Source organism: Neolamprologus brichardi, chromosome 11, assembly GCF_056152115.1.
Source record: "Neolamprologus brichardi isolate AB-2024 chromosome 11, ASM5615211v1, whole genome shotgun sequence".
Taxonomy (NCBI): domain Eukaryota; kingdom Metazoa; phylum Chordata; class Actinopteri; order Cichliformes; family Cichlidae; genus Neolamprologus; species Neolamprologus brichardi.
Genome location: NC_142114.1, coordinates 2,191,696 through 2,214,595, shown reverse-complemented (window position 1 = coordinate 2,214,595; position 22,900 = coordinate 2,191,696). Strand labels below are relative to the sequence as shown.

At 41.8% G+C, this 22,900-nt stretch overlaps 1 protein-coding gene across 3 annotated transcripts in view; it reads left to right on the top strand.

Annotated features, from left to right (window-relative positions):
• The window catches only part of vps13b (vacuolar protein sorting 13 homolog B), a 297,453-nt gene that overhangs the window by 181,799 nt on the left and 92,754 nt on the right, over positions 1 to 22,900 (top strand). For all 3 annotated transcript variants that reach the window (XM_087847951.1, XM_087847953.1, XM_087847952.1), the window contains exons 32-34: positions 5,825 to 6,028; positions 11,035 to 11,161; positions 12,458 to 12,601. In XM_087847951.1, the coding sequence (XP_087704077.1) occupies positions 5,825 to 6,028; positions 11,035 to 11,161; positions 12,458 to 12,601 (475 nt within the window). The remainder of the gene's footprint in view (positions 1 to 5,824; positions 6,029 to 11,034; positions 11,162 to 12,457; positions 12,602 to 22,900) is intronic.

Here is a 22,900-nt window from a genome sequence, read left to right as displayed (position 1 = left end):
CAGGGACCCACTGCTGAAACTCAGCCTGACATGTTTTATAAAAGCAGTATTATGTCCATTTTCAGAGCAGAGAGGAAACATATCAAATCTGTTGCTGCTAAGAGAGGAAGTGATTTCACAAGCACTGGCCCATTCAGATTTGTGGGAGAAATCGTAGGGTTGTCCCTTTGTGACACGTAGACTCTCAAACACACACAAATGCAATTATTACCAGCGTCAGCTTCGAGCGTGTATTACTGGAAAGGATCTGAGATGGACTAATATGCACACAGGTCTGCAGGTTCAGTTGTTGAGGATCCAAGGACCCTTTTCAACTAGATCCTTTGCAGATGTACCTGCTGTAGGAAGCAATCCAATAAGAAGTCATTGCCCTTAAAAAGTCACTGAATTACTGTCCCTGTTACCCAGGAATGCTCTGTGCTTGGAGCTAGCAGCAGAAGCGACAGAGGAGCAGAGTTAAAGCTAAACAGACCAGGCAAGCTATGTGTCTGTTTGCGTGTGTGCATGCATGCGTGCGTGCGGCCATAACTAAGGCGAAGCAGAACAGGAGCAGTAGGGTTGAGGACGACATCTGTGCATTTCAATAAATGGCCCTTGCAGTGCTATTAGCCAGGACAAACTGCAGAGTACTTTAGACTGAAAGTTTGGAGGTGCATCAAAGTTCTGACTGATGTGTAGCCAAGGATATGCAATAAGTATGTCTTTAGAAATACTTTTGATATAATGTGTTAATAAATGAGTCAGTATCCACCATGTGACTGTAGAAAACTTACTGAGCTGTATAATAAATCTTCGAATATAACAAAAGATTAGCAGTTTCATTTGTGCAGTCACTGAATGTGTGTGTGGATTCCATAAAATGCACATCTGCTGAAGCCAAAAGAAATATCTGTTCAGTCTTAAGGCATGGCTTGTTTTTTGTTTTGTTTTTTTTCTGCAACATGGAGATCTGATGCAAGAATCCGATTCTGAATTACGAGCGTGATGAGCCTATAAATTACACCGGCCAGACTGTCATGTTTAACATGCCATCATGGAGAGCACATGTTATCCAGTGACTTTTACGCCTAACAGACTGTTTATAACATTATAACTTCTCTGACATGTAAACTGCATGGGAGATAAATGACTTCTGTAATTATGATATGTTGAAATCAAAGTGCAAACACTGACTTTTAGTATACACCATGTCATTGTAAACAGAGGCCCGTCTTCAGTAGTGCTTTCTCTTAACGTCTTACCATCGCGTACGGCTGTCACGAGGGTGGTTTGAGCTCGAACTAAGCCCAGCTTGTATTGTATATAGAAGTAATAGTTTCCTCCTAAGATCTTGTATAAATATGATATAATTGGTCGAGTATGAGTGTCTTTAAAGTGCAATCAACGTAATGAATAACATGCTTCTGTTGGGAGTAGCAGGAGAGATGAGTAATGCTGCTGGGCTAAAATAAAAAAGAATAGATTGAGTTTTTGTCATGGAAGTTTGTCAGTACATCAAAGCCAATACACAATTCAGGAAAGCAGCAATTTCTGTTTATTGTGTACTGTGCCAGTGAGAAAAAAAAATCAATCAGCTAAAGATTGGATTTGTTGTACTTGGCTAAAAAGTAAGTATTTTGTTATTGCCAACTGTGACAAATTAGGTGCATTGTTTTGGTTTTGTTGTCTTGGATATTTTGTTTCTCGCGACTGTGTTCGACTCCTTTTGAAAAAGCTCCAGTCATCAAAAATCATTTTAGTAGCAGTGTCATTAAAGTCCTTCGGTGACTGCGTCTTAGATTCTGCTGACTTGCTTTATTCCACAACATCATTTTCCCCTCGTGCTCTGAGAGCTACTCGGCATTCTAGTTCGGAGCCTTAATTACTATAATTGGTAGATGCAAATTAAGAGCAATTGGACTTGACTGGGGTCATAAATCCACACCTCAGAAGTTGCCGAATTTCTGGCAATTCAGAGCAGACCACCGTAGGCAGGGGTGCTTAACTTACTAAGTAATTGCTGGTTTCATGAATCATAATGCTTATGAATTCCCCCTCGGCGCACACACAAGCCCAGTGGGACTCCGCTTAAAGCCGATGGGAGTCGTGGCAAGCTGATTGTGGAGCTCGGCAGCTCTCCACGACAGAAATACCACGGAGGAGCTGCTGGGTGCTAATGGTGTTTGACCGATAACATTTGGAGGCAGGGAGAGAGATGATCAAAACCTCAACTGAACACTTGCTTTTTTTTAAATAATTCATGGATGAGTGATAGTATTCGTGCTGGTGTCAGAAAAACAGTTTGCCTCTTGGATGTTACTTTAGCGTTTGGAAGAGTGGTTAAGCCCAAGTGAAAAAACACACCGAAGCATGCAGTGTTTCTATTTCATGTGTAGCATGTGTTCCTTCACTTTAAATATGCTGCTCAAAACCTAGTACTTGGAAAACTTGTGAACATCTGTTTACAAGCCTAATTTAGCTTGACTTTGCCGAATTAAGCTTGAGATCTCAATGAAATTTCTACTCAGTGTGTATGTTTTATCAGGAGAGCAGAAGCAGGGCCTCATCTCTCTCAGCACACACACCCATATTCCTATTTACATATAAACCTGCCTCTGTTGAGCATGGAAGTAGACATGTATTGCATGTGATTGTTGGGGAAATGGAGTGAAACACAGGTCTGGGGTTGAGGGTTCAGATTGCGGGTTTCAGAGTGACGAGATCCAGAAGCCAGTGACGCTTGGTATTACCCCGGTGCTTCCTGGCCCTCTGGCCCTGGGCCAGGGATGGGAATTGGGAATCTGTAGCTAGGGGTTGAGAGAGGAAGGTGAGAGACCGTTCAAAGCCATGGGCCACGATGCACCCTGCCCCAAAGGATCCTGGGCAAGCGGCTTCAGCGCAGCCCACAGCTCCCACATTCCTAGCATTGGGCCATGAGCCTGAACCAGATCCCACTGTGGTTTCTTTTACAACCTTGAACCACAGCTGGCCTTCAAGCCCTCACTATGGTAATTCTACTTTTGCTCTTTTTCAGCAATCTTTTTACTTATTCACCCCTTTGCTTAGCTTAATGATTCTTCATCCCTATAGCACTATATTTATGTATTTTACTTTATTCTTGCAACCCACTTTCTCGTCTCGTGCAAGCTTACATCAAAGTCATTCGTAGTTTATCAGTATATACGTTACATAACGTGCATAATAACAGTTTTTATATATTTGCCCGTAAAGTTTTTTCATGAATCCAATTGCCAAATCTGCTTCACGTTAAGCACTCTGTCCTCCCACACGTCCACTTAACACAAATCATGACCGATGTTCCGCCCAGCACATGCATAGACCCAAAGAATGCTAAACAGAGGAACAGAAAATGCACTTAATCGCCCATTTTTATTAATTTATCCAAGTATCTCCTGTAAAAGGCATTTGGAACATCGTTTTCTTCTTCTTCTCAGTGATGAAGTATCAGTGAACATCTTATTCCAAGTCCTGCATTTTGGATACTAAACACTGCCATGGCTTTGCTATTTTGTCTGCTGTTTCCCACTGAAGGGCTTGCATTGGGTGGAGGGTTTGATTTTGGGCCATAATAAAGTTGGACCGGGGCCTTCATATTTCAGCTCTGATGCAAAATCGGCCCAGTGGCTTTTTGGACTCAAATTGGGTTTAAATAGTGTCAGAAGAGGGAGAGATGTTTTTTAAAATAATAGCCATGAACGCTGTGAAACAGAACATGCTTATTGCAGAGCTTTTGATCCATTTTTATAAATAGCAGAATTTTGTCGTAAAAAATAATGTTTCTGTGGTCTTTTCCTGCAATTAAAATAAGGTTGGCCGAGGAACAAGGGCAAAACTAAGTACTTGTGCTTGAGAAAAATGCCCCTCCCCTCCATGCCTTCCTCCCTCTCTCTTCCCTGCCCTCCTCATCTGTGAAAGCATGTCATTTATGACTTGTTATTTTCATTTTCCTCTAGATTTTCTGCGTGGTAGTGGCAAGCAGATGTCTGATAATGGGATGTGAGACAGAGCAGAAGGGTGTGTTCCACCTGCCTCTCTCTGCACGCTTTCAGTCGGTCCTTTATACTGTGGGCAGAGTGAATGTCATGCTTTCCCAAAGCATTCCCCGACTCCTCTTGGCCAAGCAGTGTGGTCTTCACATTACCAATCAAATATGTCAAACCACCAGTGTTTTCCCCCCACATGTACAACAAGAAAATCTGGCTTCAATTATTATTGCACCCCAAGGGGAACTTCCAAAATTCCTCCCCTCCTCATTTGTCAGAAATGAAGCTCTCTCGTTTCCTGCGATTTGCTGAAATATGTCTTTTGATATTAAATCACACCGGTTTCCACTGGCTGCATGACCAAGACAAATGTTTATCATATTTATTTATGTCACTGAAGATGACCCTGCAGCTCGGCGATGTAGAGGCTTGGCTGCAGACGCTCATGTTATGTTGATTATGAGTAAGAGTCTCCTAAATAAGCTAACGTTAGGAGATAATTTGGAAAGCATATGAGGTAACTGTGGTTTTCTTTAATGTGAAAAATACAGTTTAGGCACGGGGAGGGTGATGGAGGTACTGTTACAAAAACCCTAATGAATCTAGACTGACACATCCCACCCAAATGTTACACAGCCCTTGGTTTGATTTATATTATACTTTGTTGATAAATGTGGTTCCAAATGTTGATTAAGGATCTGTTTCACTTGTTTGTATGTCAACAAATCCAAGTAAATCCAGTTATACACCTCTGATCTCCCATTGCCATTGTTTTTGTACTTGGTGCTTATTGTCATAACATCACGCTCTGGTAGAGACCTTTCCAGAGCCGCTAAGCAGGGGAAACGCTATATGAAAATTGCCATTGACGTTGCCGAAACAAATAAAACTACTCATGCTGCTGCTACATCTGTAGCCATTTTAAGCTCTTATTTATACCATTTAAGCTCTCATTTGAATTCACCAGCACAAATAAACATATCATAATGAACCAAAAGCCCTGATGTCATATACAGATGTTGAATTTTGATTATTCCTTTTGCCTCATGAATTCGTCAGGATCTTGTCTCTCAAAGGCAAAATAGATGACATCACTTTTTCTTGGCGCTGACGGGACAGTCTTTGCTCACTTGACTGTAGCAGTTTGACTACAAACACAGCGCTGCCCACTCCTGACATATCTCTACATCTCCTCTACCACATTACAGTTGGTGTACACTGTACAAGTCCTGTGTTTCTGGAGACGGAAACAGCAGGCCAAAGGCAGTAAGAGCCACTCTCCAGACTACCGTGCTGTCCAGCCAGGGTTTAAACAATGTTTACTGCCAGTGATAAGCTGGCATAAATCAAAACTTTATAAAAGGCAAATGATTTCACCTGAGGCCTGCAGAGGGTTTTTTTATCTGAGGTCTGACTGCACAATTCCTTGGGCTTACATTTAGTCATAAATCATCCCGTGAGAAAAATGTGCTACTAAACCACTGAAAAGGCAGAGAGAAGCAGTCAGTAGTGGTTAGGGCCTAGAGCCAGAACATCTTTACTGGTTCACTACAACAGACTACCTGGCGTACCCCTAGGCTCACGTACTTTATCGTAACCAAGCATATAAAGTACAGCCTGAATCAACTGAACCTCTATAATAGTCATATTTTTTGCATTTAGTCTATTTGGCATCGGCACCTGCTTGTTGAATCTAATGTAAAGTATATTGCACAAGTGAAATTAAACTTAATTGCATTTAATGTGTCTTACTCTTTCCTTCTTACATGATGACTTACTGAACATCCAAACCTCAAAGTAGCCCTAATATGAATACTGACTCAAACTTTTTTTTCATTCAGTCGTGCATTGAACCTTGGCATCCTTCGTGACCCGGGCTCAGAGGTGGAGGATCGTCAATACCAGATCGATCTTCAGTCTATCAACATTGGGACTGCTCAGTGGGAACAGCTTAAACCAGAAAAGGAGGGAATCAAAGGAGCTACATCAGCAGAGAGTGAGAGGAGCTCCCAGAACCCTGCGCTGGAGTGGAACATGGCTAGCAGGTCAGGAGCCACTTGGATGTTTCATGAGTTGCTGTGGCGAATTTAATTCTGTCTTGTGTGTGTATCACAGATAGATGTCTCTGTACCAATTACTTTTTTTAATTGACTCATCACACTTCTCACATTTTTGATCCAGAGGTGATCACTCCTATATCCCTTTGTAATCCCACTAGGAGGAAATTAATCTATGTTTTATTGATAGTATCAAACATCAAATATTGACCTAATTTACCCATCAAGGGCTTGACCTCTTCTTGTCTTGGACCTTTGATTCAGATAAGATAAATAATAGGAACCTCATGAAAAGCAGCTGAGATGATTCTTTTTCTAAACAAAAACAAAAAGCAACTGCATGAACAACCATGATGACAAAATTATAGATGGTTGGTAAACATGGGAAGAATATATATGCATAGGTCAAGTCTGATGAAGTTGCCTACAAATGTGTGGCTTTTAAAAAAAAATGTTTTACTAGTGTTTCTGATCTTTGTTTTTTTTACTATTTTCATTTCTGGTTTCTTTTATGAGTTTGAATCTTACTGGTTTTAAATTTCATATTTTCACCCCAGTCAGGTAGGTGCATGTGTGGGTGTATGTGTTTAATCTGCTAAGAAAGTCTTGTAATTTATATCATTCGTCTTGATGTCACTGCACCGTGTAGTTATTGAGTTAGCTCCGTATCATGCAGCCTCTCCATGCACGCTCATAATTACAAGTCCTGTCACTTTTTTCTTAGACTCGGGAGCTAAAACAAGCATGAGTCTAACAGCCTGTTTGGCCCCACATCCTTTTTTCTGCTCATGTTTTGAGAGGGAACAGGACCAAAAATCACAAAATCATAGGCAAAGGTTCCAGATTTGTTCCCTGTCAACTAAAAATAAGCCTCATGGAAGAATGCAGTGCAAAATCAACACGGGCCTGATTGAGACCGAGTGGTCTCAGGTCATCGGGACTTGCTGGCTGAGATACACACACCTTTCACACATAGATGGGCACACTTTCCAATGCAGACACAAGCAAACAGTCATACATACTCATTAGGAATATTTTTGTTTTCTTTATTGTATTTCTTACACACAGAGACAGCATGATTGTCTTGGAAGAAGACTTTTCCAAGACAATCATGCTGTCTTGGAAAACATGATAGTGATGCTCAGCTCTCAGACCTCCAATAAGACCTTTTTATTGTGACAGCCAGACTTATTTCATGGGAGCTCTGTTCTTTCAGTTTTTTCCTGAAAGGCATCTTGCCGCACTTTCTCATAAAAGCAAGCACTGCTTGATTTTATGTGCTTCCTTTGTAGGGCTGTTCGATATAACGATATATATCGGATGACGATATAAAAACGTCTATTGTTCCATTTTATGCTATCATTTGTTTAGTGGTGTCACAAAATAAACTGTTTACGGCAATATTTTTTCATCGTTTTGATGGTCACTGTAGTGGCTATATTAATTTCTTAAAGTTCTCTATTTCTCATATATTTAATATAACCACACTACAGACGGACAAGCGCCTGTTTTTATGCGTTGTGGTTAGCAACAACGACGGTAACAGCATCGCGTGTCCGCATGTTTATGTTCCACATAAACCTTTCACAATAAAGCTCAAGATCCTGTTGAGACTTTTCAAAATAAACTGAATCACGTGAAAGAGCAGGTTATTTACGGATGAGAAGTAAAAAAAGAGCCGCCAGGTGCTAAAAAATAAGCCTTAGACTCAAACGTTAGAACAGGCTTTTCCCCGCAGCACGCCGTGTAATAAATACTCACAAAGAAAACTGCGGCCGTTACAACTTATGTCTAGAAATGTATCGTTTCATGCATCAGTTAAAACATTCGACTCCAGGTACATGACGCGCAGCTGGAAACACTTCCCGCAAGTCAAGATTCACAGAATTTACAGAAAATGTTACATTTTTGTGATTTATGTCGTTATCGGGACGATAGAATTCTTATATCGGGATATGAGATTTTGGTCATATCGCACAGCTCTATTCCTTTGGTTTGTGCTTTTCAGTATATTATTACTACTTCTACACCCCCATGCTACAGTGTTGTTTGGCCTGTTTGTGCTGTTGGCAAACAGATGTACTAAATCACTAATGGCAAAGTAAAAATAATGGGGTAAATGTTGTTTATGTCTTAAAAATGGGTCATTTTAGCCTTTTGCTGGGTGACAACTAAGTAATGTGATTTATCATAATATATTATGCATTATTTAACTTTTGTGGATATAAGTGAAATGTTAATGTGAAATTAAAGCAATGGATTATAAGGTATTATAGCGGTATAAATACTCGGTTGATATGTGGTTGCTAGACAACATGTCATATAATCTGATATACATAAAAACCATCAAGTACCTAAGATATATCTGTGTATCTGTTTGGTGGCTCAACTCTATAAAGAGATCATGGACACAGAAACAAACACACAGAGATTCTTTGTATTATAGTAAGATGTGGTGCTGAAAATAACAAAAATGTCCTCTGTTTGTTGTTGGATTGTGAAAAGATAAAAATTCTTAAACCGTTGTGTTCCCTTTCCAAGAAGACAATGGAGTATATGCATGGGATGTTATCTCTAAACTCCACCTTAATGTTTTTCTGTTGTCTGTGCACCAGTTTTTATTCGCTCGTCTCTAATCCTCCAATCCTGGCCAGGTCAGCTGTAAAATAGCTCTTGTAGGTAGTGGACTTGGGCCTATATTTGTCTTACATTCTTACTACTGTGTCAGAGACGCTCACAAGAGCAAGGGGCTTCTGATCTTTAATCCAGTCACATTCTTTCTTTCTTTCACTCAATATGTTTCTCTGCAATGGGCCTAGTGCCAAGTCCACATTGTCTGAAAGGGCAATGAGGTGACATTCTGGGCTCTCACTTTGGGCTCCAGAAGATGCTAAAAATCTTTAGCATAGATTTAGCTGTCGTAAGACATACTAGAGTGGGTCTGGATTTCTGTTTCAAACTTGATGATTGTATGACCTAATATGTAACAGTTCTTTTTGCACTCAAGAGGATTGACACCCACTTTTAAGGAGTAAAGGTCACTAAAGTTTGACTCCTGTTTATAATCAGAAGCTCCTAGCTCCTTATCACTGGATTGTCATTCTTCTTTAGCGTAGATTTCTTTTCTGATGTTTCCTCTTTTTCCATTTAACTCCGTAAGATATCGTTTACATAATTAAGGTAATCATTTATAGGCAGGTGTGTCTCTATGGTCATACTGATAAGGTCAAAGCCAGTAGTGGTGTTGGGGTCTCATCCCAGCTCTTCCATTTAACCTTAAAGCAATGTGACTCCCCTCGCTGTAGCAGGAACCGCACTAGAAGCTCGGCAGGGCTTTGGTGCACTGCAGTGTGCTGCGCCTCAGCCTCAGCTACCAACACTACCAAGTCATAGCCGAATGTGTGAGAAAATTCCAGGACACTGAGGAGAGGGGAGCCAAGTTCACAGCTTTACTTGTCTGCTGCAATCATTAACAGAAATACACCACCTCGGTTGTAACAAGTTTTGACACACACCACTTCTAAAGTTCACACCTTTTCCTTTTTCTTTACATTGATACCCTCTCTCTCCCCCCAGCCTTAGACTAACGGTATGTTGATTCTGCTGCTTTTTGGATTTAATTCCAGTAGCGGCTGATCTGCAGTGGCCTCAGTTTGCTTCCTGAGGTTTTGTGAGGAAATTCCAGCACTGTGGATCCACTGACAGGATCTGTCCTCATCACAGTTTGTAGTTGCTGGCTAGGAAAGACCTTGTGTCACAGAGCTGCGAACTCTTCCCATCGCCCCTCCTATCAGTCGCCCAGTGCAGGCTTCCCTTTTGTTCATGCCACTGATATTCCAATTTACTGATTATTCTGCGTCCCACTGAATGAAACAAAAGTCAATCTTTCCATATTTTGTTTTTGTAATGACCCCATTGAAAGGCACGCGCACATACACAGAACCACAGGATTCTCCAGCCCACTCAGAGACTTCCATAATACTGGTAAACTGAGCTTCGGGGCTCCTAGCCTTGCTGGTGAATGATAGCACCTGTCCCCTGCAACGAGACGCTCATTGTTTCAATCCCCGTCTGAAGGGAGATTAGCCAACACCAATTGGCCTCACAGATCATTTCACCTCTGAATTAGTCCTCCCTCGAACTCCCCACTCAAAGAAATGTGTCAGAAAATAATCCCTTAAGGGCACTCGTAATGCACATTTGTGTAGCAGAAGTGAATATGATATTGTTTCTGGTTAAGAACTGTACTCAAGGCCACCTAGAAACTGGGCCTTTTATAATCCCAGCCAACTATAAATATTGGAAGCTGTACTGCTTGATTGTTTTAATAGCAGCAGATGTGGCAATTAACACCACCTTATAAAGCCCACTTGTATATTTGTTTTACTGCTAACAAATGTTCCCACAAATATGACTTGATTGTGGGAATGAACATTAGTGAAATGGAGAGTTGATACGAGAAGGTTTCAGCTCGTTCGTGTGTATACAATTAAGAGCTGTTCCCAAATGAGACTTGTCAAATAACGTCTCACTCAGTCTCTGTTCAAGCTTGCAACTAAAATGCGTAAAAGAATAAATGTAAAAAATCTCAGTGATGGCAAAAACCTTACAGATCGTTTCTACGATCAATTCAGAAAGAAAAAAAGATCAATTTTGAAGTCTCTATTGTCAAGTTTAGCTTTTCCTCATAATGCTTTGAATCTGAAAACCTAGAACAACCTGTCAGCACGACAATTAAACTCTGTTGTGAAGACTTTTTGTGGTTTCGACTGTGTGGTGTTGACGTGTCATCCCCAGGCAGATGGGACAGTCTCACAAAGATTTTTTAAGTGCTAACCATGAAAAGATATTAGTAAACAAAAGGAGGGGAGTTTTAGTGAAGATAAAAAGTCCTTTAGGTTTCTGTAAGGTATACAAAAGCTTGAATACATTTTTTATGGTTGAGAACAACAGTAGCAAAATAGTAGTTGATGAGGTGTCTGATCTCTGTACAGCATCCGGAGACACCAGGAGCGCCGGGCCATCCTCACGCCGATCCTGACTGACTTCTCTGTCCGGGTCACTGCTGCTCCAGCTATCATCTTCAGCAAGACCCTGTCCCCTGACAGTGGACAGACAGAGGTGAGCATCCATTCAGCGCTACATGAAATACTGCGCATGAATTATTTCTGTAGAGAGTATTCAGATTTTCTGAATGAAAATGTCTCTGCACTGTAGAAAAGTTAAAATCTCCCAGAACTAGGGAAAATTATATCGAAACGTCAAAGTTTAAGTCTGAGAATAGACAAAGATTCTTCTTGTGCCCTTTGACCGCGACCTGTTACAACTACGACTGCAGCCATTACTCTCACAATCCGTTGCTCATATGAAAATAGACATTGATTATGTGAGATGTCAAAAGTATTTACATTTTCCTCCTAACATACAGTAACTTACTCATTAGGAATCGGCCGTCCACCATGTAATGGGAGGTTTTTGACCCCGAGAGTTCAAACCTTTCTGCTTATACAGCTGATGTTTTCTGGCACCGCTCTCTGAGACTTCCTGCCTCTTTGATGCCTCATCCGACCACGCTAACGTGCCCCTTGACAATGCATAACAGCTAATCCATAGTTTGTGCTTAGACACACACACACACACACACACACTCTCTCTCTCAATGTGATTTGTGTAACTCCCTCAGATATGGAAACTCAGAGCCAGGAACAACAAAACACAACTTTGAACTAAGTAGTGTAGAACAATTTCTATAATAAAAAATCATATTCATTTTGTCTAACCGCTAACTACTGTTAGCAGATTTATGCATGGTTCCCACACAAATGTAAAAGCTATTGCTAATGAACCATTAATGTATTGAATGTATTATAGCAGTATATGGTTTACATTTGTTCCTCGCCAGGCTGTTCTGTAACTGTTATTGTAACCTTAACATGTTCGACCAGTCACTTTGACCGCTAACAGAACTACTAATATTTATAATGTTAATGCACTTCTTATGTTACTATAAATCTAAATGAGAAAAAAGACAGTGGTGACTTTAATTTAAAGCTCAGAATTGACAAAATAAAATCAAAAAACAGTGGCAATACCCTTTGTGGGTTATTGCGCTAGGTCTGCCATGTGTGCGTGTGTGTGGTTCAGTCCACAGTGTTGGTGAGTAATATCCTTTTAGATGTAACCTCCAGCCTGAGTTTTGAACTGCTGGCTGTGGGTGGGACCCCAGAGAGCACAGAGGGAAGAGCGGAAGAAGAGACCGACTTAAGTAAAGATACAAAGATAGTGAGGAGATGGAAAGTAAATAGAAGAGTATACAAGTTAGAAAAGATGTTCTCAATGCATTTCCTGTTCTCTCCTCCTACTTCTTCTGTTCATTTTGTCCCCCCCCCCCTTTTTTTAACTCCCTTTTTTCTCTAGGAGGTGGTGGTGTGTGGCCACTCTCTGGAGGTTAATGTGACTAGCAGTCTGGATTTCTACCTCAGTATTGCTCAGGTCCACCTCCTTCATCAGCTTCTCAGAGACAACATGGTGGGGATGGACGCTCCAGAGAAAGGCTTTGAGGTACATTATAGTGACGTTCCAGCACTACATACAAAATTAAACACCCCCTGTTTAAACTTAAAGATGTTTAAACAGTCAGCCTGTGCAGCAATACACAGTTCTCAGTGCTTCTGTCTACCTGAAAGTCCTGTGTCTGTGAGCATAATCTCACACTGCTTGTGATTCTGGATCTCCTCCATTTTGGTTTCAATTGAACTTAGAGGAGTCAAATCTAGTGAGTGGATTCAGGTAGTTTGCACTGAATCTTCTCCCCGAGATTTCTGAGGACAGCACATGTCAGCACTGAAGGACAGATTTGCAGTGATCACCCATGAATGTTAAAGAATGAGCATGCACTTGGTTGGGCTCCTGATCCTGGCCTGGCTCCTTTGGTCCTGTAGACCAGGGGTGGGCGACTCCAGGCCTCGAGGGCCGGTGTCCCTGCAGGTTTTAGATGTGTCCTTGAACCAACACAGCTGATTTAAATGGCTAAATTAGCTCCTCAACTTGTCCTGAAGTTCTCCAGAGGCCTGGTGACAAACTAATCATGTGATTCAGGTGTGTTAACCCAAGGTGAGATCTAAAACCTGCAGGACACCGGCCCTCGAGGCCTGGAATTGCCCACCCCTGCTGTAGACTGTGGGTGAAATCACACCAACTAGTGCTCACATAAACATATGCAACACAGGTCACAGTGACATCAGGTGGAATTTTGACTCACACATTCATGCACAACACAAACGTCTTGGTCCATATGGACACTTACATACTGACAAACAAAGCTACATACATACATAGTATGGACATTTTAGCTGGAGTAAGGTTATTTGAGTAGTTTAACTATGGTTTCTGTAATACTAAAGCTTTACACTGTCTCTTCGGTGTAACAAACCTGAAGTCATATGTGACTAACAACTCTTTTTATGTCAGGAACTTCTCCTGTAGATATGTGCTGTGCTGACATTAGCTGGATACTGTACATCTGCCAAAAGATCACTTTGTTGATACAATTATGGCTTATTAATTTTTACCCACTAGTCTGCCGCAAATTCACATAAAGACAATGACTAATCATTGAGCAGCGCAATGCTTGTTTGCTCAAAAATCTATCATTATTATTTCCCAATACTGTGCTCTTAACTATTAGCCGTGACTATTTTGGGTGAATCCAACACATTTAAATATTTACTCACTCAGAGCAAGGCTGTTCTCTAATGTGGGCTTAGTTTACTGCGCTCTGCTCAGCTGCAGCTTTCAGGGCCCTTCCTATTGTTTACAGGACAGGGAGCTCCCAGGCGCCATTTGCCCCGTCTGACCGCTTAATGAAGCCTTCTAATGGAACACAATATAAAAATATTTACCAGCTGTGGTGAGGATGGGAGTTGTAGATGAGGGAAGGGGACAGGGGAAAGAAGAACGGGGGTAATGGGATGAAGTGAAGTGAGTCGATAGAGTGATTTTACTGTTATCTCCTCTTAACATTCTTTATGGGACGATGTGTGCTTAAGTGCAATGACTGCGTCAGATGACGCAGATAAAGGCCTCTGTAACCTGAAGTAGGCTTTCTCAGGCAAAGTAACAAGTTAAACTTTGTAATCATGTAATCACTGTACAATCTAAAATGGATTAGGACAACTTGGACTAATACAACCCTGTAGAAATGGATAAGAGAAAGGCGCAGTGTGAAGTTTCCTTATTTTTTTTTTTGTTCTTCATTTGTTACTTGCACGGTAAGACCATGGGAGGTGCCTGCTGTGCATCTGGTCTTGATTTGGGTGATCTCTGAGCCCTCACCCTTGACTTGTAATGATTCATGGCTTGATTCTGTTGAGGGGCAGCTAACGGCTACAGAGGGTTCATCCAGGTTCAAGGCAGGATGAGAAATTTAAGCAGCTATTCTGGGAGGACTATTGGCAACTGTTTGAAAACTGCAATATGTTATCCACCCACCCGCCCCCCCCCCAAAGAATTGTTAGGGTTCACCCTTCAAGAAGGGTAATTTAAATTTGATTCATCATGGTTTATTTTTTCCATTAATCTCTAAAAGCAATGAAATGTAATGCAACGTAATGTATGATGTAGCATCAGTTTTGCTCAGCTTTGCAACACCTTGGCTCACAGTGCAGTCCTGACATGCACCCGAAACATTCCTCTGTGAATTTGGTTTTCTTGTTGAGCTTCTCCAGCTGGAGGAGATGAGATTCCAAATAATGTTAAGGACACTGTGACAGTAGCCGCTGTGTTTATGTTTTTACCCCCAGGCTTTTTCCTAGTTTATACAAGTTTAGGAGCTGTCAATTTTTTGTGCAAAAATATGCATCCGACTGTTTTTATTACTTTTCTTTTTTCATCTGGATTAGGTGAAGTAGAAATTACCCACAAGGTCCAGAATGATGTAATATCAATCACTGCTTTTTGAGAAGCGATGTACTTGTGATGGTTCAGCTTTCCTGTCTTTTTCATGTATTTCCACACATGCATTTTTAAATTCTTTTGGTCACAGTTATTAACCAGGGGAGGCTATTATGACTTTTCTGCTTTTACCTTATTTATGTCATATGCATGATGCAGTGTGCCTTACTGTTTTATAGCGGTGACATTACACAGCATAACAGTATCATTAACAGTGAGCTCAGTCAGTGTGTCTTCACCTCTGTGCAGCTGCAGAGCACGGAGGTTATACTGAATAAATGTGGTCTGGCTTTGACTTTTTTGGACATTCTGTAAAACTATTTGTACCTCCATCTATCTCAGTGTCGTAAGTCTTTTGGCAGCTGAGTCTGTCCGGCTGCTTGGCCCTTCAGCAGGGAGGTTAGTATGACTTAGACATGATCAGGTCTGGTGTGTACGGATCTACAAAAACCCATTTCACAAGCTGCAGAGCCCTCTAGTGGCGTTTTGAACTAAGGCATTTAGGCCCCACTCCCACCCCCTGCTAACACATTTCACCCACTGTCATCATAGAATATCAGAAGCACATACCCTAACAGTGTTCAGAGTGTGGGTTAAGAACAGGTAGAGTCTACAATCTTCAGGTTTCATGTAATAAAGTTCAGATGTCTTTCCATTTGTAATTTCCACAGTATTAGAAACTGGATTTGGAATGTCTTTTTTTAATTCAATCCCAGCTTCAGTAATGATATTTATAGAATTTGGCATTTTTTGTTTGTTCTTATTTTATACAACCTGTTCAAAAGATTCAATTAAAACCAGGTCCCAGAGCTCAAGCATCTGGTACAGGGGAGTTGTTTTTTGTTGTGCTCCAACAAACCATCTCCGTTCTCACAGTCAGCACTGTCCCCAGCTAGAGTTTAAATTAAACACTGCTCTTTACTCACTCTCTCTTATTTCCAAATCCTTTCCTCTGATTTTTTTTTCTTTTTTCTTAGCATGCTGTTTGTCTTGAACAGATTCTCCACAAGCCCAGGCACTCATTTCAAACGGTTCCATTGCCCCTCACAGCTGTGTTTTATTGTCTTGGTTAATGAATTTGTTTTGTAGGGGCTTTTGGGTTCCCTGGCAGTGGTGAGGCAAGACACTCGTTCAAGTGTTGTGTGTGATTTCAGTCATTTCTAGACACTGAGCTGTGTTCAGAGGAGTCTGTCCACACATACACATTGTTATGGCCTTTCCATGCATACATACAGATGTTCGATTTTTATTTTCTCATAATCTCTTTCATACCCTCTTATTGTGCTTTATCGACAGTTACCAGTTTCCACTTAAAATGATTGAGATGCAAAACATGTGCTTCTTTATGACCGAACAGCTGATTCCTAAGCACTAGATAAGCAGATGTGTTGCTCCTTGAATCACTTCATCGTAGGGATGTTTATTGCAGCATTATGATCCGTCATTTTTTGTGCTCGATGTTAATGATGATAAAGTGAGGCTGAGTTCAGTTTAGGCAGCAGGACGACCCTCAGCCAGGGAGCTATGAATAGATGATGGAGCAGTTTGTGGTACTCATCTCACTGCTATGTCATCAGCTGTGTCACCAAGCAACACAGAAATGCAGACCCATACCATGCACGCACACACACACACACACACACACACACACACACTGTCATACACATTGTTTCCACATTCTCAACATGGTAACTGTATTCTGCTTTTATTTGGGAGCCAGGACTCTTAATGGTTCTTTATGACTGAACAGCTGACCCGTGTGTGCGTGTGTGCGTGTGTGTATGCATTCTGTGTGTCAGCTCTGCTATGACGTTATTTGTTCTCTAGAAGACAGAGTAAGAGATTTAGATGACAGTGTGTGAAAGTGTGCAAGTTTGTTCCTGACAGTCTTTCAGTTATTCTGTGTCATTTTCTGATTTTACTGTGTGCCTTTTATACGCTTGCTACAGTCATAAGCAAACATATTATTTTAGCAGTGATAATAATACTTTTTTATTTTTATCACTCTCTTTCACACACACACAGACACACATAGTAAAAAAAGCACATACAGAGGCAGCCCGGGTCAGCCATGTGCTCGTACCACAGTGTTAGAGGAAAATACCCTCTGGTGCAGGGGAAGTCCCGGTCGGCTTCATCTTCCACCTCATCCTGGGATGATTACACGCATGGGAAACGGGGATTTAGACTTCCTCCAACACTCATGTACACACACACACAAACAAACACACATACATCCCCACTGATGCCAGTGCACACACAAACATGTAAAGGGTTGTATACAGGTTTACAAGATGTTATCAGGTTGGACTGTCTGAAGTATAAATCTTAAAAAATACATCAGGTTCCCAGTCACCCATTATTGCCTTCTCTCTGTTTACCTTGTGCAACTTTCTTTCCCACACTGTCTATCCCATTCAATCTTTTCTCCATCGTGGAACTGGCACGTCTGCTTGCTGGAAGAGTGTTGGCTCTTCCATAGCTAGCTAGTTACTGGACTAAATGGCTGCTATTGGGCAGGGTTCCTCCTCTGGAGACAATAATGCTGTGCTGTTACATCTGTTTAGTCTTAAATGTCTACCCTTAAGGAGGCATAGTGGCTTTTTTTCCCTGAAATAATTGTCCACACAGCCACACTCAACTACACTTACTAGATTTAAAAACTGTCCCTTATAAAAAAATGAGTTTAGTGTGTCTTATGGTTTAAAATAAAATGTCATAGTGTCATGTATACTGTTTCGTGATGGGGCCTCCTCAGAGCTCCCATTAGTCTGGGATTACATGAACAAACAGAATACAGTTCTGTGACATCCTTTCAAATATCTTTTTCCATAATGTTAAGTATAATAACCAAATAAAAGTAACTCACTCTTACCAAATACTGCTAAATGTTACTGTGGGAGCATGGAAGCTTGATGGCCTGTATGTAGCTCTCTTTCACGTAGGAGTGTTAGCTGGATGTCAAAAGCACGTAGGACAGCTTATCTTAGCCACGGTGCTGTTGACAAGCTTGGCTCAGCGAGCGACCTGCGGCCGAATCCTCGTCTGTATATGTTTAAAGTAAACCGTTTCCCAAGCCACTCCTCTTTGTGATGAGTGTTTCATATTGTCTTGTAGCTGTTGAGCTTTGAGAACTCGAGTATCTTTCTTGACCTCTGATCTTTCCAGGACAGTAAGGTGTCAGAGGATCTTTTCAGTGCTCTGCTGGCCAACAGAAATAAGGAGACATGAAACGAGGGTAAAAATCTAAAGCATGGAAAAGTAACAGAGCAGACAGTGGAGACAGCTTGAGAGAGGTTTGCCAAATGAGAGGAGAAGGAAGAGAGTAAGGAAGAAATGTTCAAAGATGAGCCGTTACAGAGTGAGAGTACAGCGTCTGAATGTGGTGTTTGCTTTGATTCCTGTCTCCGTCCAAAGAATTTGTCTGTAAAGCTGGGAGCTGATGTTCCTGAGAGGTCAGCTCTTAACCAGTCAACCTGGCTATTAACCCTCTCTGAGGGCCAGATTCCTTTCACCCTGACCTTTTCCCATCCTGCTTAGCACTATTTTCATTCGCCCGGTTGCTGCTGAGAAGAATAATAAATAAAGCTCCTTGTGCAGCTGTCTCCTTTTCCATTTTGGCTGCCTTAGATCTGTAAAGTAAGTGTCGTCTCAGCTTATCTTAAACATACATATTTTCATAGCCAATGTTCATCTTGCTGCCCTTCTTTTGTTATGAAACCATATCTTTTTCTTTTTTTCCCTGTGTCTAACTGACCCTTCTGTGTGAATCAACTGCTAATTGACAGCCAGTCATAACAGCTCACCTTCCCCGTCCAGCCTCTGCACTCCAACCAACCTTCTTCTCAGAGCATAACCGTGGCACATTCTTAAATTGGCCCCTTGGAAACTCAATCTATTTGAGATCAGTAGCAGCTGAATTTGCTCTCTCCTCAATCGGTTTTGGCAAAATTGGCGTGAAAACTCCAGATAAAATCACAAAGCTCGGAATTCTGTTAGAGCAGGGAAACAAATGGTGCCTTTGAGGAAAGGCAGGAGGCCCCCGCCGTGAACCCAGAGATCGAGTGACAACTCAGGTGAGCAGAAGTGCCCTCTCTCTCTGCCTGCAAGGGAAACAGGGTCATAAACCCAGGGGACTAGTAAAAGCAATGTGCACCAGGCCAGCTAGCAGACACTATGGTAGATTTTGTTCAGTGTGAAAACACAGAATTTTTGTCCAGTGAAGTGAAAAGAGGAAATAGTTGTGGGGGTATTTTTTCTTCCATCCACCTGTAAAAGCAAGATTCCACCTAGAAAAACAGGTGATGGGGAAGATTAAGTAACTCGAACACTGCAATAAAAGTGTGAGTGTGTAGTGTCTTTGTTATTCTCTTCTTTCTTTCTTGTCTTTTTGCGTTATGGTCTGCAGTAGCATTAAGTTCTGCTAAAACAAAACGCGACATCCTTAATTCAGTTAATTGAAAGATTCACAAGAGGTCATTCAGCGACGAGGGTAGTTGTAATGTGTACTGCATTATGGCGTGAGTTGTTGTGCCACATGTGTTCTTAATGTTAGTGATGGAGGAACCGAGCATTATTCCGTGTATACATGAACTGTTATCTATCAGTACATTTGTGAACTGAATATGTTTAAGTTTGCGACTGGAACTGAAACCTGATAGCAGCGTGTAAAACCCACGTGAAGTCAAGGTAATGACAGATATGCACGGGTAAGTTCCATGTAGTCACCGGAGACACAACTGAAAAACGTAGCTCAGATGGTTTAAATAATCAGGACGTGGGCTTGATTTTGTACTTCACCTGCTTCAGTTTGTCTTCTTGGATGAGCTCCAGTGTACATGTCAAAAATGAATCACCAGATGCCCCCCTCACACAGGTGTTTCCTTCCATGTAAGCTGCTTCTGAATCCCCCCACCCATCCATGCAGTCAGTTTATCATTACTTTGAACATGTGAAATTGTTTGTTCTCCCAAAATGAGCCTTTGAGCTACGTTCATGTTCATTTTTCTGTCTGCAGATCATTTTTTTTGTTAGTTTAGCCTTGTCCTCTACACTATGTTTCCATTATCAGGGTCCTTCTTGGTCAGCCAAGTCAGGGGATAGGGGGTCTTACATAATTCTCCTTTGAGAGCCTAACATGCAGAACCCGAGAGCTTTTGTCTCACTCGACCCTCGTAGCTAATCCAGGCACAAATTACAGGAAGATTACTTCAGTCCTCCTGCTGTAAATAGACAGAGAGCCAGGATTGTTTTGTCTTCAAGCCACTTTTGAGTTTTCAGTGCAGTCTTAAGTGCATATTTGTGTGTGTCTCCTCACTTATGAAGCGGTGCGCTCTTACTGTGTCTCTTTTTGAAATTGTGAGCGTGTATGTTCGGGCTTCTTGGAGCGTGAGCTGATCACAGCAGCATCGCTCCCAATCTTCTATAAGACCACCTGGTGAGCATCTGCCTCCTACACCTCCCACCCTGTCCTGCTCCAAACAGCCTCACATCACCTCAGGACTCTGTTGTTTTCCCCTGCTGTTACTCTCTGCTTACAAACTTGTAACTAAAGCAGAGAATACAGAGATGGCTGGCAGACAGCACAAGTTTCAGAAGAACACTCCACGACTTAATGAAAGGCATTTCTGCAGCTTTTTGAAGTCTCTTAGACATTTGCTTTCTTGAACCGCCAAGGTCATGCTGAAGACAATGCAGTTGTGGTTTCTTTTGTTGTTTGTTTGTTGAAAACGTAGCGCCAAAGCTAATGATGTTAGGCCAAAACCTCGGATGAGAAATCTTAAGGTACTTTGCTGCTTTATTCTTTATTGTGGGACCATGAGTGTCACACTTTGCTTTGCCAGTGAAAATGTAGCGAGCGATGAGATGCGTCAAGAACGCAAAATCGTTGCCAGTGTCTTCACAGAGACACCACTGGTCTAACATCTAAAGCTCCGAGATGTCTCCCAGTAGCTCAGCGAAAGGGACTTTTATGCCCACTTTCAGAAACAACTTTGACCATCGTTAATCTCACCTCACTCAGGGACTTTTGGCATATACTGGAGCCTGTATTTTAGATTAGAAAATTGCTCCCACACAGATCTCAAAAATAAACAGGGATGGTGAGGCCTAACGAGAGCCAGTTGTGCTCTGCTCCATCCCTGTGGAAAAACAGAAGAAAAGTACGTCTAATATGCTGCTGCTGTGGGGGCTAGGATCATAGCGGCTCAGAGAAAAGACAGACGCCAGGGTGCTTCTGTCTCACTGTGACTTCTCATCATGGTTTTTTCCCCCTCATCTGGCCTTCAAGTTATTGTAAACAGGTACCCTGTAAAATGTTACGAGCCTGGGTGCAGTTGTTTAAGTATATCGGACCGGAGTCGGTATGGATGTTTTCATATTAAGTGCATAAAGGCCATCAGGCGACATTTATCAGCGGTGTTCGAGCTGCCAAGTCCTCCATTTAGCTTTAAAATTTCACTTTTGTAACTCTGCTTATTTAGTTTATCTTGTATCATGTTCATTATTAATGATGGAAGCATTTGGTGATAAAGTCTGTTCAGCAGTGTCTGATTGCAGCCAAGAGATTATGTCGGATGAGCAGAGAGACTCTGTGTATCATTTCTGAATACTTGCATCATGACGGTCGGGCCGCTTTCCCTCCTTTGTTTGTTTTCACTAACACGCTTGTGGTGTTAATCTAGAAATTATCTTGTGTCGTCTTTTGAACACTTCCTTCGGCGAGTTAGGCAACTGCATTGCATCCTGCTTATATAAAGAGCTTGTGCTATTGCGATATGGGGTCATTCCTGCACGTCCTCACAGTCACCCCTAACCTAAGCAGTAGATTTGATTGGTGCGACATAATTGTGAGGATTTGGGTTTAGATGGTGGATCTGACGGGGATGACTGAAGCAATACATCTCCTGTTGAGCTTTAAGGGTGGTGTCTGTCAAACCTTTTAAATCATTCTTGATTGCCAGAGATTTGGAGCGGGGCATGGTGGGTTTGGCGAGCTTCTCCGAGGGCCTGGAGTCACACTGGGAAGGCCTCAACGTGTTGAGCACACTACTGTAGCCTGCGTAATGTCAGCGCTCTGGATGCAGCTCTGATGTACTAAGCAATGGCAATCTGTATTCTATTTGTAGCAAAATATTTGTAAGCAAGCTAATGTCGTGAGCAGGCATGAGAGAAAAACGTTTTTGAAGTTCAATTATAAAACAGAGGCTTTGGTCGCCACATCTTCCAGAGCCAGGTCTTTGTTGAGAAGCAAACTGTAGTTCCCCAGATGGACCACATTAACTCGCTCTCTTTACAGTTGTTCTTTCCATTCTCCCGCCTTTATCATTTTGCATCTTTGTTTCTGGGCCAGAGCTTTTCCAAACTATAGGGCAGCTGGAAACCAAAGAACATCATCTCTGCATTCATGTTCTTGTCGGTTCATCTTTCCTTTGTTTTTTCAGTTAGGTGTTTCACAAGCCCCTCTCTCATGCTCCTCTGTTTAGACCAGCCATCTCCTCGCTTCTGCCCCAGTCGGTCTTTCCGGATGAAAAGTGTTCCAACTGACCCAGTGCTTTAGGAATGTCAACATGCATAAATTATTACTGTCACCGCAGTGTTTGCTTTCCCCCCGTGAGTCACGTGGCATCAAAGGAGCGAGAGATTCTCTGACATGGTAAGCAAAATATTCCCACATTGTTATTCCTTTGGTCCACACCAATAGATGGAGAAATGGAGTAAGGAGAGATATCTGGGGACCTGGAGCGTGGAAGGAAAAAACAAAATGGTTCGGATGTTGTCTCTCGTGTTCCTTTGAGAAACATGTTGCTAAACCCTGGCGGAGTAAACCCACCCACCAGCATTACTGGGTGGAGGGAGCTTGTTAAAATGGCCCCACTTGGCGCCCTGAGCTTTGGAGTACACTGTTTA